The sequence below is a fragment of the Manis pentadactyla genome, chromosome 1 (assembly GCF_030020395.1).
Source record: "Manis pentadactyla isolate mManPen7 chromosome 1, mManPen7.hap1, whole genome shotgun sequence".
NCBI classification, from domain to species: Eukaryota; Metazoa; Chordata; class Mammalia; order Pholidota; family Manidae; genus Manis; species Manis pentadactyla.
The window spans coordinates 73,177,077-73,197,626 of NC_080019.1; the positions used below are offsets into that span (position 1 = coordinate 73,177,077).

Sequence of the window (20,550 nt, forward strand, 5' to 3'; positions counted from 1 at the left end):
ACACTTCACCTCTGGAAAGCGTGGCACTGAGATGGCAGTCCTTCATCCTGAGTCTCTGAATTCAGAGGAAGTGATAAGCAGTTTGCTCAGCTTCTCCTAGAAGCCTGGCTTTATGTGAAGCAAAGGCTATGGGGGCCTCCCAAGGCCACATCTTAGTCTGTGTCTGGCCCCCCAAGCTGAAGGGGACACAGGTTCAGAGCCCTGCATGGCTTGGGTTTTAAAGCAGAATGGTAGCGACTCAGTGCATAAACCTCAGGAGGCAATATGCGGGCGTCCAGTGCTTCCCGAGCCCCACAGAGGCTATTCAAATGCTAGTCCCTGTCAGGAACTTCCTGGAAGCAGGCTGTGCACCAGCTATTGCCCAACTTTCCCTTCACCAGGATTCTATCGCTGCTCCTGATGGAGCCGTTGTTGTAGGAGGAGGAAGCAAGTGGGAAATGACCAAATGCCTACAATGTCCCTCTGGAGAGACACCCTGCTGGGCCACCGCTCATCTGCAGTCTCACCAAAGAGACGCCAGGACTTACAGCCATCCAGGAAGTGCCCTAGGGCTGCCTTCTGGCGGGCGCAAAGGGCAGGGCAATACTGATGTAAGGCAAGGGTTTGGAATGGTGAGGGGGAGAGTCTAGTGGAAAGAAAACATGAACAAAAGGCTTAGGGATGACCCCCAGTCAGGCATGGGGACAGAGGTGGTGTCTTCGCTGAGAAGAGACAACACTGGGATCTGGGCTCTCACGCTGGATCGGCAGGGTGGAGGCTGGTCCTCGCGAGGGTGCAGACTCAGGCTAGAGTTGGGCACCCACACCAGATTGTAATCTGGCACGTACCAGTGGTGCCTAAATCCTCTCCTGGGTTCCTTGTTCTGGCAGTGGCACCCTTAACCTGTTAGAAGCTTGCACTGGGGCCATCTTAGATGCCTTCTTTCTCACTCCTGACAGCAAATCAGTCACTGGCTCTTGCTGATTTTGCCTCATAAGCTGTCTTATATTCATCCCTGACACCACTCCCTGGTTCAGAACTCATTATGTCTTTCTTGCCTAGACTATGGCAATAACATCCTATTTGGTCTCCCCGTTTCCATCCACAGTCAATAAAGATTTGCAGGATGAAAATTGCATGAATGCTGAGGCTTACCGTGTCACGGCCACTCCCTAGCTGGTAAACCCTGCAAGAGCTTGTCTGCCTTCCACCGAAAACACACAGAAGCTTGGCTTCAGGACCTCAGGTACCCCACCAGAGTCAGGAATTACAACCGAGACCCCGTTTTAGAAGTGATCTGGCCCCCACTTCCCTTGCAGTTTGGATACTGCCTGGGGCCTGATGAGCTGCCACCTTCAGAAGCAGAGTCCAGGACCAGAGGAGCATCTGGCGCTCATTCATTTGCTACTGGCCTTTCCTGCCTCAGCGGAATTCACAATTCACAGTGCTGATAAGGACTTCCCCCAAGTGTGGAGGTGGCCCCCCAGGGAAGGTCGGCAGAAAGACACACAGACTCCTCTTAAGAAACGGTCACTCCCAGCACCAGATAAGCTCACATCTTAGGGGAAACGGCTGTCCTGACTGAATTATCTTGCCTTCCTGCAAGGCCAGCCTGGCAGCTCAGGAGGAATGAGCTGTGTTAACAATAAGATGCAATTTTGCTTTAAAGTTTCTTCCCTCAGAAAATCCTTCTCACTCCCCCTATCTCTTCATCTCTCCCCAGAAACATTCAAAATGAAATCATAAGTGTGTGCCCTTGGGCCCATCTGATCTTTAGCATGCTGATTCCATCATCTCCGTCTAACCTGGAGCAGTTCAGGAAATGACTGTAACCCACGGTGGTGTGGGGTCCAGTCGACTTCTAATTCAGGGGCCCGGGGAGTGAAATGGGATATTCACTCGAAGTAGGATGTCTCTGAGATGGTTTCTTTGCACGCAGAGTGAAAGTGAGGACCAGAGGCAGTTTTCTGAATATTGCAGGCCCTTTGTGCACAAGAGCTGTTTGGAATATTGAAGTTGCGGTGTTTCCCCCCAACTGCTGCAGCACCCTGGAGAAGCCTGTATCCCCACAGGCCTCCCTTGCCAGTCCGGTGACATGATAAATGAGACACAGTGATACCTAAGCAGGCTTTATTTCACATTCAGTTCTAACATCTTCACTTGGTTCTTAGGGCCAGAGCAGTGTGGGTGAAGGGGTACATGTGTGTGTGTGTGGGGTGCAATGCCAAGGAGAGAAAGTCCCCCCAAAGGTAATAGTGGGAGGGTCACCATGAAAGGATGGCAGGCTGAACTGTTCAGGAGCCGTCTCCTCCTGTGGAGACATAGTTGCCCCCAGTGTGGGCCCGGTCTGTAAGTAAGCTCTTTCCTAAACTCTCCACAGCACAGGTAGAGAGTTGAATGCTGAATATTCTTGGAGAGAACAAGAAAGAAATGAAACATGTGTGGGGATGAAGGAGGGTCGTCACATCCGCAGTGCGGTTCACCCAGCACGAGGCACCATTCTGCCGAGTGAGCATCCTCTCAGTCCACAGGATGACGGGAGATTGGCATTCGAGCTCCCAGGCCTGGCCTGCCTCCGTACATGCGGAGTTCCAGAGCCCTTCACTTAGACGGGCACACCCAGAAATTCTACCTCTGTCACTTTCTATCTATGTGACCTCAGATAAGCCATTTCTCCTCTCTGGGTCTTAAGTTTTCCATCCTTACAATTGGATGAATAACATCCTCCTCAGAGTGAAGATGAAGAGCTCAATAAAGTGATGCCTGTGAAGAGCCAGGCAAAGGGAGCGCACAGCAGGCGCCCAATAAAGCTAAGCCTCCCTTTGCGTCACCGCTCCATCAGCCTTGTTTCCCGATCCCCTGTGGCTCCCTTGCTGCGACGCACTGCCTCACGCACACTGACAGCAGCCCTCTCTCCCAAGCCCGGGACACCATTGCCGGGCCACCTCCACCCTGACCCCAGCTCCTCTCCGACGTGCGCAGCTCCCCAAAGTGGCTGGCACCACCCTTCCCTGCGGCCGCTGGTCCGGTGCCCTTCTACAAGCCAATACCCTGGAAGGCAGCCCATGGCTCTTCAGGCCCTGAGTTAGGTGCTCTTAAACCATGGTGTCATTCATCCTGTTTCACCAATGGAGAATAGAGGTTTTGTCACACCACTTACCCACCGCCCCACAACTGGTAATGGTGGGATCTGATCAGGTGTGCCTGATGCCGAAAGCTGTGCCTTCTGACCCCTTAACCACAATAAGTAAATGTAATATTCCTCCAGGAGTTACACATCTCAGTGCAGCAGGAGGGCCTGATTTTTTCATAATACCATAGATATGCTTCATATATTTCACTTAAAAGTGATTAATTAAAAACATCCCAAAAAGGAGAAACCTACCACATAATTTCTGAAGGGACTTCTCGGAGTAGGTCTCCCGGTCACAGCCCTTCCCGATGTAATTGGTCTGTAGCTCTGTGGTGATCTGGATGGAGGACACGGCCCCATCGCAGGTCTCTAGGTGGATGCTGGGAAACAGGGGCACGCTCCCCGAGCCAGGCTGATACTCAATCCTCTTGGTCCAGTCTACACAAACAAGGGAAGGATGAATGCAGATCAGGCACTGCCAATTCTGCTATGACGTTTGTTTTGAAAATGCAGATTTGTTTGAATGCAACTGATATATTAGGGAATGATTTGAGGATAATGGGAATTTCACATTTGCTTATGCAGGATTTCCTTCCTGAGAAACACTAGGGTAATGCAGAAAACTGCATCCAGCTGGCCTGGGCTACATAGGAACGTACAAATCATGCACACGTACACACCTCTAACACCTACCCACTTCCCGGTTCCCCGTGTGCTATGAGCCGATTCCACACACACCTGCTGTTATACCTGTCCATCCCACCCAGAAAGACCTCCTTCCACGTTTCACAGCAACGTACCAGCTGCACTCCTTCCATGCCCACTTCCACACGCCCGCATCAGGCCTCCTTAAGGTGGAGTGCCACATTTACTGCAGTATACTTACATATGTCTTAACCATTTATCTGGTGTGAAACTGTTCTAATGATTTCTCTCTCTCCTTTTTTGTGTCACTGATGATGTTTTTGAGTGTTGTGCCCTATTTTCCTTATTTCGCCTAGCATAGTGATTTTTAGGAATGCTTCTATCTTGTCACAAAACCAAAGAGAGCACAGTAGCTCAGGGCTATGTGAGGTCACGAGGTGGGGTGCAAGGGCTCTTTCCCAAACAGTCAGGACTGTGACCCACTTAAGTAGGGCTGATGGTCTTATCGCTGTGTTTTAGTGGAAGCAACATTTGGAAGCGATACACTGTTGAAGACGAACAAAATCACAGTCAAAGTGGGACCACAGAAAACAGAGCAATCAACAAAATAAACGCTAAGTGAGTGTGCACGTGGATCGACTGAAACAGCAATAGCTGTGACTGAAATCCAGACTCTAGGCAGAGTCAAGGCAGCGCTCACAGCGACCAACAGAAGCGCCTTTGGCAGCAGTGAGCAAGCTTCCCCCGACCCCACCATGAGGATGCCCACCTGGGAGGTCTGTACAACCCTCAGCCAGACTTGTGGGCAGAAGGGTGAGTGTGAATCATCACAGAACATGAGTTATGGACACTATTAGTTTATGGATCCCAGATGTTGCTCACATACATTGCTAGATGGTAGCCTTTTGCCAAAGTAGAAATGGAAAACTATGGAATTGACTGCCCTCACCTGTGAGGAATTCAAAGTCCTGCACTGAGGGGTCATTCTGTAGCCACTCATGTGCCCACTGGGCCACTGGCTGCCATCTTGAGCAATTCTAGTGGGACAGAGGGGGCTGGGCTTAAGGGCCAGACAGGGTTGTTCACTAAGGAACCATTGGTTCAGGGTTTTGCATACCAGGCTGTCCTTGGACCATCAACGATACAGCAGGGAGGGAGTTAAGAAAGATCCCTGCCTTGTGCTGCTTGGGAATAGAAGCCCATCTGGTCCTGTTAGGGAGAGCAAGTACCAAAGGTGACAGGGAGGGTCCCTTTAGATGGAGAAAGTTCCTGTCTCAGCTGAGGCCTAAATGTCAAGGATGAATGCACGTGGGAAGCCTCTGAAAACATGTTTAAAGCAGATGCAGAAATCGTCTTGGCTTGACTCTGTCAGGTCAGGAGTTCTCAGGCAGGTCGATGAAGGTCTCCAAACCTCAGGCACCTTATCAGTAAGTAAAACAGGGAGCAGAGCACTGACCCTACGGCGCTGGGGTGAGGACCAAGTGCGGCCACGAGCGTGGCAGGCAGTAGGGCCACAGTTAATGTTCTGGGAGAGGAAGGGAGGGGTTCAGGTCACAGGATGCAGTGCCCCTCGGGGCCACAACTCTGCCAGGTCCCAGCTAACCATGCAGTGTGGGTGTTGCTCTGAACTGCACAGTAAGTAGCCTCCCTTGAAGGGGTTTTCTCTGCCACAGCCTACCTCGGGAGGATATTTGGGTGAGAGTGACTACACGTGGAAGAGAACATTGCTAATTACGTGTTTTTTTCCTCACAGCCCCCCCCCCCACCCGGAGCTGTGTCCAGGTGGGCCCAGCCCCTCCGGAGGAGGAGAGCACAGAGCTGCTGCCGCCTCTGCTCCAGAGGCCCCGAGTGCAATCGAGAGGACAAACCACTGGAGCACAGGACGGCTTTTTGTTAGGCATCTCGGAAAGTCACAGTGCTGGATGAAGCACACATGACCAGCCTTGTAGTGTCTTAGAGAGAAACTGTTTCATGCCACTAGGCATTTGATCATGCTGTTTCTTCCTCATGGAGCTCTATTTCTATCCCCCTCTGTCTTGACATCTCCTCCATGCAGCCTTTCAGAATTCCTCTGGTCTGGGTAGGTACCTTCCTCTGCGCTCCTGCAGCGTCCCCCACATTAGACTATAAGCTTCATGGTTACTCTGAATCCCATTCACACTGCCCAGGGCCTGGCATGGAGTAGATGCTCGCTAGATAGAGGTAGAAAGTGTGAATGAATCCTAGGAGATTATCATACAGAAATCATCCGTTTGTGTGCTTGCCTCTCCCAGGCACTAGGGACTCCTTAAAGGCAAGGAATGTGATGTTAATTTTTGATTCCTCCACAGCTAGCAGAGAGTGCAGGAGATATTTGTCAGGTGTATCTGGGGACCCAGGTCCCTAACTGTGACTGCTGCCACAGCAGCCTTTCTTCAGCTGCAGACAGAACCTCTGGCCCATTTGCAGCTGCTCTGATAGTGCCTCCGTGTGCCCCTACCATCAGTCCTGCAGAGCCACCCATCCCACATGTTGGGCTCTCCTTGCTCTCGGCAGGGCGCTTGGTCCAGGCTTGGTGATGGAGGAATCTGCGTCCGCAATAACAAGACACAGGTTGATGAGGCTTCTTTTCCTTCCCTCCCTCCCTGGAACCTCCCTCTCTTTAGGGAATCAGAGAGAAAATGGCTGACAGTTTATAGGGGGGCCTTGATCTGAGTGCACAGCCTCGTTCTTGAGGTCCTGCTGTTTCTGCTAGTGTGGAAGACACCTCCCACAGCCTCCTTCTGGAAGCCTCTTCCATTGAAGAAGGCCAAGACATCTTCAGTATTTGGTTCCCTTTATTCTGTGGAGGCTTTGGGCATCTCTTTCTCAAATAGATAGTTTGGTGGTTATCTTTCGTAAGAAATTGCACCGCAACTCCTTTTCATAAGAAATGTAAATAAAGAAGCAAATAAATGAAGGGAAAGTCAGTGGAGGAAACTCTCCTAGTAGAATTTCCATTCCTCTCACCATCCCCTTGCTCGGGGGCAAGGACCTCTCTGGGAAGAAATCAGGTACGAAGGAGATTTGCTCCAGGTGGTTTGCTTTTAAAGGTTTATGAGGAGGAGGCAGAATTACAATCATATAATAAAATAAATCAGTGAAGCTTTCTGAGTGTAGCATCCTTGAGAGAGTGGACAGTTTGCACAAATGCCTTTCACTTTCCAAAGATGTGGATTAAGAGAGCAAAAGGCAAGTCATTGAAATGTAAATTTCAAAGAAATTTCAAAGAATTGAAATGTAAATTTCAAAGAAAAGTCTATGAAATGTCTATTCATCTTCATTTCTTGGAGGGTAGGATTGCATGATGGTTAAAAGTATGACCTCTAAATTCAGTGTGCCTGGGTTCAAATCCCAGCCCTACCACTTCCTGTGTAACTTTGGGCACATCAGTCACCCTCCCTGGTCCTCAGTTGCCTTTCTGTCAAAGTGGTACCTACCACCCAGGGTTTGGGAATGTTAAAGGCGGAGTCACTTCAGCCTCAAACACAAGGGATATGTTCAACGGATGTATTATTGTTAACTTATCATTTATTTGAAACACTTATTGCAGGAAATAAGAAGACGCACAATTATTAAGCACCTACAAGGTACTAAAACACTTCGACATCTATTCTTTTGTTCGATCCTCCCAACAGCGCAGGGAGTGGGAGTTATCATCACAACTGTGCAGATGACGGAAGCACGGCTGACAGTAGGCCTTCCTTGCCCAAGGAAGCTCTTTCACGATGACTCCTCCATGATTTGGGGGATTTGCCAGAGTGGAGAGCAACTGCAATTTGTACAGGCTCATTTTTGAACACTGACTTTACACTGATATAAAAAAATAAAAAAGGTGATAATCTCTGATTGGCAAAGCATCAGGGTGCTGTCAGTTTCATCACTGCCTGACCTTAAGGGCAGGTTTTGGGGGCCAAGGGGCCTCTTTGACAGTGAAGACTGCAGAGATACGGACTTGAATCTCATCTCCCCCAAATGTGGTCCTGTGACCTCTGGAAAGTAGTTGTCTGAGCCTCCATTGCCTCATCTGTGGACTTGAGCTAATTACACCTTCTTATAGGCTTGTTGTGAGCATTTAGGGCTAAAGGACCAACACAGAGTCCTTCCTGTTGAAGGCTCATGAGAGAACACCCCGCAAATTGCATTCACAAGCTTCCCAGACTTCCTTGGGTGGTCCTGCATGGAAACAAAATCTTTCCAGCTTATAAAGGGCCTAGAGACTAGTTTATTAATTGTGGTACAATTGTTTTCTTAAGTGGGTAGAAAGGAAGGAGACCACCTGTTGTTTTAATAATCAGGCTCAACTGCACTGTAAGTATTGTTGGAAAAGCTAACATTGCAATGCCTTCCGGAATTGAACTCCTTGTGGATTAAAGATTCAGAAGCATGATGACTTTGTCATAATTCCTGCTAAATTTGGGGAACATGTGTTTTCTTATCAGGAGAATATTAACCACTTGGAACTCTTCTTTTAGAAGCTTGGAGGTGGAAAAAAAAGCTAATCTGAAACTTCTGGAAAGTATAGGCTTTGGGGGCTCTTGTAATCCAAGACATTCAAGTAAGTTGTTCTGATTCTGCCCTTAGAAGTGATGCAGAAGGAGAAAAAGGAGAGACCCGGTTGTGTCAAACACCCTCCTTTCCTTAACTATGCATGGTCAGAGGCTTCCAGCTCCTGCTGCCCCTCCCTCTCCTTCAGCAGCTGGAGAAGCATCACATTTTCTAGGAAATTGTTGGATTCATACAAAGTGAGTGACTGGGTGCAGGGATGCTGAGCAGTGGGAGGGACAGGAAGGGGTCCCCCTGAATAGGGGTTGTTCAGGCAGCTGACACTCTAGCCAGTCTCTGCAGGCATCAACCATCTGACATCTTTCAAGACTTTCTCTAAGAGATGGGTGACTTTGGTTTGGATGCCAAGGGTCTTCATTTCCTGCCCTGAGAAGCTAGGGAGGTGCCTTTGCACAGCGAGGAGCATTTTTTTCTCCCCTGGATATCCAGTGCATCTGAACTGGTGGCAGGTTAGGAAGTAGAAATGGGCTAGAGAGGTAAGCAGAGGGCAGATGATGAATGCTTGGTAAGAGATTTGGGTTTCACCTTAGGGCCAGTGAAGAACCACAAAGGGGTGTTCAGTGAGGGTGTGAAATACTCAGATTGCATTTTGGAAATGTCGCTCATCAGCTGGGTTAGGCCTGGTGTCCATTTTTAGGATATCAGAACACTCCTGATTGCCACCTACTGATCCATCCATGCAGAGGGTTGCTTCTAATAGGACCCCAAGTAGGGGAACTAACTTCAATTCAGTTCAATTCAATTTTATTAAATGTAAGAGTATTAACTCTGTAGCTGGGCAGACAGATGTTTGAACCCGGACTCTGCCCCTTCTTGGCTGTATAGCCTTGGGTGGCTCACTGAACCTCTCTGAGTCTTGTTTTCTCACCTGAAGAATGAAGATAACACAAACCTACCTTGCAGAGTGGCTTTGGGAATTGGAGAAAGGTATGCAAAGCACCAGGAACAGAGATCTATTGTTGCTACTATCATCATTCTTATCATTATTTCAGATGCCATGTATTTACTGAGCACCTACTATGTGCCAGGCAAAGCATATGGCATGGCAGATAAGAAGTGTGACTCATAACCCCTAACTTGGTGGCTTTTACACTCAGGGCAGTGGCAGCCACACCCACACAGACTTAAGGCAGACAGAGGAATCCAGAGCAGGCCCCAGGGAACAGACAGGAAGAGGTAAGTTATGCTCTTGTGACAATCAAAGGATGCTTCCTGGAGGAGGTGACCTGGGCATTTGTTTTAATACACGTGTCACTATTATGTAGGTGTGGCAAGGCCAGCAGATCAGGATATGATTGCCATTGAGAAGTCAGGGTGTTAGACTCACAGATCCCAAGGAGCGGGGGAACGTCACACCACGGGGTCTGTCAGGAGGCCGAGGGAGAGGGAAAACTGTGGGTAAGAGCCTTTCTTGTGGTTTCCACGGGAAGGAACAGGCAAGGTGTGCTAAGCAGGCATAGGATTGGCTCATTGTACGATTCCAGAGGCTCTGGTGCACAGGGGCTGCCCCGAGTTGTTTGGTACCTGCCCTGGGTGACCAGGGAAGGTGAGAGCCCAACCAAGGAGGTGGCCTGAGGGGCCTGGCACAAGGGGGCCAGAAAGGAGCAGAAGAAATGTGCTGCTCATTTCCTTCCCTGCATGACTTTCCTCCTGCAAACACTGGTGATATCATCACCTACCTTAGAGCTGCTGATAAGGTTTATATCAGACAATACATGCAAACCATGTAGGCCTGTGCTACATAATTTAATAAATCTAATAGGTATTAAATTATGTGGCTTTCTCTTCTCTAACTAAAAACAATTACACACAGGCACAATTTAAAAAGAAACAAAACACAAACCCTCTGAACTCAATCACAAATACAAGGAATTCTTTCTCTTGCATTATTACTGACCCCTTTCCGTTTACTCTATTTTATTGTCAGAAGAACATTTTCTTTTTTATGCATTTTTTAAAGTAAGCTATCCTTGATATACAATCTTATGAAGGTTTCACATGAGCAATGTTGTGGTTACTACATTCCCCCCATTATCAAGTCCCTCCCCACCCCATTGCAGTCACTGTCCATCAGCGTAGTAAGACGCTGTAGAGTCACTGCTTGTCTTCTCTGTACTATACCGCCAACCCTGTCAGAAGAACATTTTATTGCCTTCTAATTCTTACTAAAAAGAGGTATCTCAACTAACTACAAAAGAAAAGGAAGGAAGGGAAAAACACCCGGGTGCCCATGTTGGGGTGTCCGTCTGCCTGGGACTTCCCACCATTCCTGAGGCTGGGCCTTCTCTGCCTCCAGGTCTCACCTCACACGCAGCTTTGTGAAGGATGCCTTGGCCTCACCTGGATGGCACATCCCCTGCCTCCACCCAGCCCTGTCTTCCCCTCTGAGAATTATTTACTTATTTGTGAACATTCCTGCTTTGAAGCATCACGTGTACATCACTATAGGGCCTGGCATGTTTAATAAATATCTACGAAATGAGAGAGTGATCAGATGTGTGACAATCAGAACACACACACACACACACACACACACACACACACACTGATTTCAGTCCCCAAAGGTAGGGAAGGCACCATCTGGAAAGCTGGGGGTCTGTTGGTACAATTTGTGCATCTACCTTCCACTTAAGCCTCCAGCCAGCTGCCAAATGACAGACTATCAGGCATTACAGTGGGAAGGATTCAAACTGTGGCTGTGTGTGTGTGGGTGTCTGTGTGTACATGCGTGCACACACCTCGGCCTGAGTTTGAGTGTCTGTGGGCAGGTGTGTCAATGATGAAATTGCCTTTACATATGGCTCTAGTTTTGGAAACCCTCACATATTTTCAACCATTTTAGCTCCCAAGATGTCTCAGTGAATGTCAAACAAAGCAACCAGAAATGTGTCCTCAAATATTGTCCTGCCCATGAGGTTCTCCCTGGTTTGCTGACAGCACAGGGGATTTAATTTTGTCTCAGATCAATGGCATGATCAATGACTCCTCAGCCTGAAAAATCCTTGCCTCCTGACTTGGGCAATTTCAGACTCATGCCTGTAGACAGACACTTTCTGGCTATTCTGAATTAAGAAATTCCCTCCTCCCCAATTTACAGACCTTGTAAACTACATCACCTATGTGGGGCTCACACTATTCTCTCCAAATCCTGTCTGTAGGCAGGTATATGGTCAGGAGGCCTCAGGAGAATCACCTGAAAAACGTTTAAACACACTAATTTCTGGGCCCCACCTTAGGAGATCCCAGTGGAAGATTTTGAAGAAGGAGCTCTGGAATCTGTCATTTTAATTAACCCCCCAAAGTGATCTGGATGCACAGATGGACTTGGAAACCATTCACCCCCAAAATATTGGGTAATAAACTCCCACTCCTCCCACTACCTTCCTGAGCTCCAGAAGTCAGGGGAGGGGCTGAGAAAGGATTTCTCCCCCTATGCAGGATGTTGAAAGAGAGATCTGTTTGCTGCCTGGGAACTGGTCAGCAGTGTGGGACTTCACAGAACATGAGTTCACAACAAGCTTTCTTTTCTTTCTTTACACTGTGAATGTAAAGAGGTTTGCGAATGCAGAACAGAGGTTCTAGTCTCAGAAGAACCACAGTGGCAGGACCAGGGCTGTCAAATAAACTGTTTTGATCAGTCAAATAAACTATTCATTTATTTCCAAGACTGTTTTTTGTCTGCAACTCCTGACACCCCTCTCCCCATTAGAAGTTCCACAAAAGCAGGGTCTGTGTCTATTTTGTTAGTGTTTAAATCTCTAGTGCCTGGTGCAGTTCCTGGAGCACTGCAGGTTCTCAGTGAATGCTTAGGGAATGAGCGGCAAGGATGCTTCCTGAAAGGGGCCTGGGCCCAGTTCTGGGGTTGGGAATCCCCCTAGTCCTCTGGCTCTGGCCACTTTGTCTTTGTTGCATTCCTTGAGAATTCTCCAGCTGGTTCCTGCCTCTCTGAATTGCAGACACTGCTCCCATTCTGCTGGCCTGGGTTTAGGGTTCCCTCTGCATGCTGTCTCTCCGGGGCCTTCGGATCAGCACACAGCCCTTGAGCAAGTTCTGCTCTGCCCCCAGTCCTGCCACAAGCCCCTGGACACTGTGCCCCAATCAGCCCGCTCCTGGCTGTCCACATGCTGTGAGGGGATCTATTATCTTCTGCATGGTTTTCTGATACTGGTGTGAATGAATGCCTTCTTTGTTCCCCACAGCTTCTGAGTTTGCTAGTGTTGGGCACCTCTTTAGGGGGTTCCCTCCACTTCCACCCTGGCTCCCAACTCTCTGGGGCTTTTGGGAGAGAAGCTGATGCTGCCACTGAAGTGAACTCCATGGTGTTCAGAAACCAGGACCCCCACCCAAAGCTTAGGTGCTGCTTTCCCCCCACCCCTTCGTTCCCAAAGACCCTCAGCTCATGTGCTTCCCAGCTTCCAAACAGAAACATAGCAGGCAGAATAGTAACTGCCAAGGTGCAGAATCCAGGCAATTCAAGAGCAGCCCTCTGAAAGATAATTCTCCCAAGGGGGAAATTATAAACTCAACCAACCAGGTACTTTCTCTTGGATTTATAGAAACTCTTCTCTCTTAAGTCCAATAAACATGAGCATTTTCCAGGCAATTTCTTATCCTGGGATGAATGTATTATTGGTGTAAGATGGAGTAGCTGTTCTTCAAGAATCTTTCCTTTTATGTCTTTGGAAAGCATTTACAATGCAAGAGTACAGTTTCTCATGCACATATTTTCAGTCGTTTTGTAAAAATGTCTTACGTATACTTTTCAGACTCCAGCAATGTAAATCATTTTAACCTATAGATCAGTCATACGTGGTTGCAAAACTTTTTTTTTCAATAAAAGGACCGCGACTCTAGGTGATATTGGAGTGCTGCAGGACTTCTCATTTCACTGAATGATTTCTAAAACTGGAACAAGTTTTCATCTGTTCAGAAAGTATGGTACAAATCTGCAGAGTCTGTCAGTACACAGGAAACTGGAGAGTGCATGTGCGGGAGGGTGGGGAGAGGTGTCCTCACCCCGCTGGGGGCAGTGCAAGCCAGCACAAATGGTCATACGGGGCCTTGGCAAAATGCACCCAAGGCTGACAAACGCCCATTTACTTTGGCCTTGGGAGGAGATTCCTGAGAAAGGAATCTAAAATGCACCCAAAGACTTTTGCACAAAAAAAGAAAAGTGGAACCAGTTAGAGCCCACCAATGACACGGCCCCATCTGACCCTGGCCCAAGGACACTGACCTTCTGTGAGGGACCATGATGCAGGCGCTGTGGGGGTGGTGAGGGTTTTATCATGTGGGAAAATACATATGGCATAAAGTTAAGTGGAAAAAGAACACAGACTTCACGTGACTGTAGGAAGAGAGGAAAGTATTCTATAATATTGATAATACTGCATTAATTGGATGGTGGGAATTTTTATTGTGATTATTATACATTTAAAAATCATTTTCAAATGAGTGTAAACCACTTTATAATTTAAAAAAATGTTTATATTAAAGAGTTGTGGTGGCCCAGTTACCATATATTATATTATCTCAAGTTCTCTAACAGAATGCAGAACTCATAAATGTTGCCCAGAGAACACCCTCTCCCCTGCCTGGTGGTCTCTGTGGGTGTCTGGGCAGACAGACAAGCTGCCTTTTCCTTTCTCTACAGGGGCCCCCGTGGGCAGATGTGAGTCCCACCCACACCTAGGTATGGAGGGCTTTGTCTTGCATTTGGTAATGAGGGGCGTTTTAAATCCATGGAGACTAAGAGCCTCAAGAGCTAAAGCTATGGAGGCTGGGAGTAGGGGGACCTGCTGTCAATATTTGCTTCTGGGCCTGGAGTCTGGGAGAAGCCCACAGAAGGTGGGAGATTCAGCCAATGGGAGGTGGTCATTAAACAAACTTCCCGGTGGGTGGATGGGCCCCTGCTCCTCGCCTGCCAGGTTCTGCTAGTGCGCAGCTGGCTGCTGTCACCCAGGGATGCAGAGACTCTGGCCAGAAACAGGCATCGGCATTGGGGATGCCGAAGGGCTTCTGGCTTCCAGCAAATGCCTCATTACTGAAACAGGGCCAACCAAACAACCCCCTTGTCTTAAACAGTGATTAAGAGCAGGATCACGTTTCACTCCAGATACTGACCTCCTCAAGCCAGGTTATCAGAAAGAGGTCTTCCTTCGAGTGTACTAGTTTCTAGAGGCCCCAGACAGGCTCCCCACATTGGCCTACCATCCGACTGGTTGCAGGCCTCACAGGCCTACGTGAATGTCCACTTCCACTGGAGCCCACTTGCCCCACCTGCTGCTCCCATGCCCTGCCTCACTAGCAGATGCCAGCCTCCCAGCTGGGGGTGCCAAATGCAGATGCCCTGAAGGTACCTAAGCCACAGGGCTGAGGCTGGCTGGGCTCCGTGGAGAGGTGAGGAGGCCCACAGAGTTCAGATTCTGTGACTGCACAGCCTTACAGAATATCTCTGCGAAGTTCTGCTGGGCCTCTCCCATGGGGCTCAGTCTGAATAGCGTCCATCTGAGAAAGGGAGTAATCTCACTGATATGATGGCTGGGGCCGAGGTGTCAAATGAACTGCCCCAGGTCACACAGCCAGCAAATGGCACTGAGAGGCTGCCTACCCCCAAACCCACATCAGTGGCTTCCCTTCCTTCGCCTTCGTCCCCCTCATTGGTACCACAGAGCTGTCCCTGCATGCCAGGAAGAGTTCTACCTTGTGACCACACTTCCAGCGTGTTTATGAGCCTCATTTTGCAGATGCCAAATCCGAAGGTTCAGAGAGGTTAAGTGACTTGCCCGATGTCCCTGCCCCAAGGTGTGGTGGAATCCAGGCTTGAACCTTGATCCTTCTGGCTTCAGAACAGTTTCTGAAGCCCTACCCTCTGCCGACTCCCTGCAAGGTGAAATTCTAGGAGCTGCAAATATTTGAAAGAACTGTCAGTGGAAGAAAGCGTAGACTGAACCACAGATAGGGTGGAGCGTGGCTTCTGAGTCAGAAGACTGGATGGGAGCTGTGGTTCCCTACTCAGCATCTGAGTGTCCTCAGGTAAGCCCCCTCCCCTGTGCTGCCCCCAAGGGCTCAGCTAAGAAGGCTGAGAGAGGGCCCTGCTATCGTGAATGGGGGTGGGCCCCAGACATGGGCTTGTGTGGCAGGAGCGATACCTCCCCACCACCCCCTGCAAACATGGCCCTCTCTCACAGCTGCCTGCTGTTCAATGACACATTTTCCTTAGGACATGAGGGAAGGGTCGTAACTGCAGAGTTTTCCTCAAAATAGCAACATTTTTAACTGCAAAAATTTCCTCCAATGGCCTCCAATGGTGGCCAGTGGCCTCTGCTTTGAGACACATTGTAGGTGAATGGGAGGGAGCTCTGTGCTTGCAGACATGGATTGGTGCTGGCCTGGATATTTCTAGCTGTGAGACAAGAGTCTTGACCTCAGTGTCCTCATCTACAAATTGGGAAACTGACAGCTTTCAGGGTGTGGTGTGGTGAAGAGTACCTGAGAGCACATGAAACACCCCCACACAGGGCTTGCCAAAGAGGAAATGCTCAGGCAGCGGTAACAATTATCATGACTGAGCACCGTTTGGGCTGAGTACAGTGTGCCCAAGTCCACCTCCCCAGGCCTAGATTAGGAGACTCAGAAACCTCTGAGGCCCATTGCCCCCTGCTCACACGGAGCCACAGGCGAGGCAGGCAGAGCAGGCTTTAGCATGGGTGCTTTTATCCAGTAGGTCTTGAAGCGCATTAAGACGCCACTGAGTGGGTAAATCAGCATCCTCTACAGAGCCATTTGTTGCTCCTTAATGATCGGCTGTGTCATGATGTGAAAACGGGTCGTTATTCATGGAGAAGGGCCTCCACCAGGGCACAGAATGCTCGCTTAGCAAATCTGAGCAAACCCAGGGGCAGCTGTCCAGGGGCTGCTCTACAGAGTTAGAGGAATTCAGGGATCATTGATAGCTTTTCCAACTGTTTTGGGGGAAAAAATGCTCCACTGTGATTGCAAAAATTGTAACAAAGGGAACTGGACACAGCTTCTATTTCTGAAGCCCCACCATGTGTGGTTCTGAGTGGGGCACCCCACCCAGCAGCCTGTCATCTTATACAAGGAGGCATTATTGTCCATTTACACTTGGAGAAGTGAAACCAGGCAGGAGTGGCTTTCCAAAGGATACAGAGCAGTTTAGAGCTCTGCTGAGATGGAGTCCTAGGTCCCCAGGCCACAGACTGTGCTCTTTCCACCCCACCCCACTGGCTCCTTCGGTGGCACTCTTTGGCTCTGCAATCAAGGGCATGATGCTCAAGTCGCATAGCCTTGCCCAAGTGTATGGATTTCCCCATGTATGTGTGCGTGTGTATGCATTCATTTTTATGACAGTGCCTGTTTCACCAATTCTAATCATAATATTATCTGTTGATCTAAATCTTGCAAAACACTTCCACACACAAAATCCTGTGGCCTTCTTAACAATCCTGTCAATAGCTGGGCCAGGGATTGTGCTTCTCAATTTACAGCTGAGAAAATCCAAGCTTAGCCAGGGAAGTGGCTTCAGCAAAGCCTGGGGCTGGAGCATGAGTGGGCTGCCCAGAGGCCTCCTCGGTGCCTCCCAGCTCCGTCCTTGCTGCTTTGACCCACCGTGGCACCCCGGTTGGGTTCAGGGCCTTTGCTTGGGAAAGACTGTGGGGAGAGTGGGGTCAGAGAATGAATGTAGAGGGAATGAAGGGAAGGAGGGGAAGGTAGAGAATGGGAGCACAGGGAGAGGAGGCAACACTGATAAACTCGAGGGTCAGAGGCCAGGAGGGGACTAGGGATAGAGGGGACAGGGAGGGTGACTGTAAATGAAGCCAGGTCCTGTCCTGTTGAATGGAGTGAGGATGGTGGGACACTTTTGTGTCTGATTCTCGTGCAGGACAAGGCAGCTTCATGCCATGGTGTGAGAAGCCTGGTCCGGGCCTTTGAGGGTAAAGCTTAACAAGCATGCCACAGCTCATACTGCTTCTTGGGCCCACGGGTTTACCTGGAGCAACTGCAGATTTGGGCAAATAGTGCCTGAGAGACAGAGTCTGCAAGCACGGGTGTTTTCCCAAATGAGGTGTAACTTCAAGGCACCTGTGCACAAGATGGGCTCAGTCAAGGAAATGGGAGTTGGGTGGGGGGAGTAGGAGAGCGAATGAAGGCGGGGCCCTTCTTGGTGCTCCATGCCCTGTTTCATCAGACTCTGGCTACCCTTTCAAGATGAGTCTAGGGGCCAGTTTGTAGAGGAGGTGATGGAAAGGTGAAATACGTTTCCTAGGGCACTTCTGGACAGGGTCCTGAGATGCCCTTTTAAAGTGGGTTATGTGCCCCTTTGGAAATTGCCACCTTCTTGTTCCATCCTCCTCCTCCTCCTAGTGCTGGATGCCCTCTGGGATAGACAGGCATGGGTTTGAGTTCTCCCTCTGCCATTTACCAGCTGCGACTTCCAGACAAGTCACATAAGCTCTCTTGGCCTGAGTTCCCCTCACCCGCATAACGGGCTAGAATTGCTTATATTTCAGGGTCTTCCTGTCATCTGTGCAGTGAACCTTGCTTTGGGTTTTTATACTCCTTCGCCTCTGTCTAAAATTGTTCTATTCTTTGCTGTTCTAGGTACTCCGATAAACTATTCTCACTAAGGTGTCAATGGAAGATAATAGCTTCATGTGGGTGTCAGCAAATGTTTTCTGTAAAGAGCCAGGTAGTAAATATTCAGGCTGTGGAGCTCATTTAGCCTCTGTTGAACCTACTCAGCTCTGCTGTTGTTAGTGCAGAAGCAGCCATGAGATAGGATGTAAACGAGTGAGTGTGGCAGTCTGTCAGTAAAACTTGATATAAGGCCATAGCATTTGAACTTGACATGATTTTCACATGGTACAAAATAGTATTTGTCTTTTGATGTTTTTTTAACCATTTTAAGATTTAAAAGCCATTTTTTAGCTCATGGTGGTACAAAAAACAGGTGGTCAACTGCATTTGGTTTGTGGGCTATGCTTTGCTAATCCCTGGCTTAACAGTTACTCCTACAAGAGGTATTTGCATCGTAGGTGGGGATTACCCTTTAGAACAAAGAGTTGGTACTCCAATGGTGGGTGGCACCTCAGACACCCTGGCAGGAGAGTGAAAGAGGCAAGGAGCTGTTCTTCTCTGTCTTTCTGGCAATGCCCTCATGTATCAGCCTCCATAAGGCTATAACATTGTCATGCAATCTTCTGATGGACACAGCTCCACCTTCTGAGCCCTGGCTGATTCTGTGTCTTTAAGCAAATCTGGACACCGTCCTGGGCTTTTAACCCTATGATTTGAAATCAGTAACTTTCATGTAGTAAAAGCTAAGCCAGTTCTTCAGTGTATTTGATCACTAATCGATCTGACTTTTGGCAGGAGTAGGGTGAAGCCAGTTGACCCCTGGGACTTGGACTTCCTTCTTCTTGGCAGGGCAGCAGGTAAGTGGACAGCCACAGAGGGGACTGGGGCATATACTTGACAAGGCTTAGCAGGAATCTTTTGTACTGCAGATGTACCTGAATGCCAACCTTGTCCCTGTGTCTATGGGGGTCTCGTGGGATTTGCTGAAAGTGTAACCTCCTCTGCTGCCCAGCACAGCAGTCCCCCCTTATCCGTGGTTTCAGTTACCAGAGGTCAACTGCAGTCCCAAAGCACATGATCCTCCTTTGACCTGTCATCAGATCAATAGCTGCCTCACGCTCCATCACAATGCCTTCATCCTTTGCCTCACCTCATCTCCTCACGCAGGTGTTTTCTCATCTCACTTCAGCACAAGAAGGGTGAACAGAGCACAATAAGATATTTTGAGACAGACAAAAACCACTTTCACATAACTTTCATTACGGTATATTGTAATCTTTGTTCTATTATTAGTTATTGTTGTTCATCTCTTACTGTGCCTAATTTATAAATTAAACTTTATCATAGGTGTGCATGTATAGGAAAAAACATAGTATAGTGTTTGGTACTATCTGTGGTTTTAGGCATCCACTGGGGTTCTGGGAATGTATACCCCTCAATTAAGAGGGAACTAATGTACTTTGAATTGGTTTTGGAATAGATACATGACTTTAGATACTTTTACAGAAGTTCCCCACTGAAAAATGCACTCAGGAATAATAACCCTTTCCAGGTGGTCTTCCTGTTGCAATTTCTGCATCCCAGCCACCATCGACGTGGTTGGCCAAGGAGCCTTTCTTCCCCAAGATCCCCCTCACCATGCTGGGGCATGAAACCCTCTGGGCTCCCCACTGCCCTTGGGGGAGCCTAAGAGCTCTCTCTCCATGATCCGAGCCCTGAGGCCCGTCCAGTCTTCTCCTCCATGCCCCTGCCACGTGTGCTCCTTCCCACCTTCCTAACATCTGCTCCTGAGTCCAGAACACTCTCTGAGCTACCACTGTTATCCAAGATTTGGCCCAGGTGCATCTCCCCCAGGGGACTTGCAAGGTTCAGTGTTTCTCCTCTGGGTCCCCAGAGCTCCCTCCACCAGACCTTCATCCTCAGTATTACCATCATCTCCTCCTGTCCTAGGAGCCTGGGTACATAGCAATTGTCTCTGTCTTCCTCACCTTCAGCGCACAGTGGGCCCTCAGTAAAGGGCACATGAATTCACTCTGAAGTATTTCCCACCATGTAATGTGTGTGCCCTCTTCAGTTATCTCACAGTGCAAATAACTAAGGAAAAATTTATCTCAGCCACCTTCTTCATGGTGCTGTCTTTTTCAGCACAAAAGTCTTAGACACACTCTGGTGTTCAGTAAATATTTTCTGCATGACCTTACTCAACATGAAGGCCAGCAACATCCAGACCTACACAGGCTCAGTAAGTCAGAATCTGCATTTTACCCAGCCTCCCAGTTACTCATGGGCACCTTTGGGTTTGAGAAGAACTGATCTAGCAGATATCTGCCTTCCTTCCTGTAGAAGGCTGATTTGTGGAATGGTGGAAACACTGATGCGATCTGGCACACCTGGAAAATTATTCAAACCCGAAAGAACAGAGAAAATGTGGTTCATTATGTAGTTGTACTTCCATATTGGATAGGACACCTTATCCAATGATATGAAGGTAAAAGGAGCAGGAACTCGGCCCGTGGAGAAACTCTAGCTGCTGGCGGCACTGGGAGAACTGGTGCCGGGTGAGGTGTGACTGAGTGCCGTGGGACTGTGCTCAGGGAGGCGGTGGGCAG

The 20,550-nt window shown here is 48.8% G+C and overlaps 1 protein-coding gene across 1 annotated transcript in view; it reads right to left on the bottom strand.

Annotated features, from left to right (window-relative positions):
• Nucleotides 1–20,550, bottom strand: part of CLSTN2 (calsyntenin 2) — a 556,759-nt gene that overhangs the window by 83,762 nt on the left and 452,447 nt on the right. Inside the window, exon 6 of the mRNA XM_036877289.2 lies at nt 3,365–3,550. Within this exon, the coding sequence (XP_036733184.2) occupies nt 3,365–3,550 (186 nt within the window). The remainder of the gene's footprint in view (nt 1–3,364; nt 3,551–20,550) is intronic.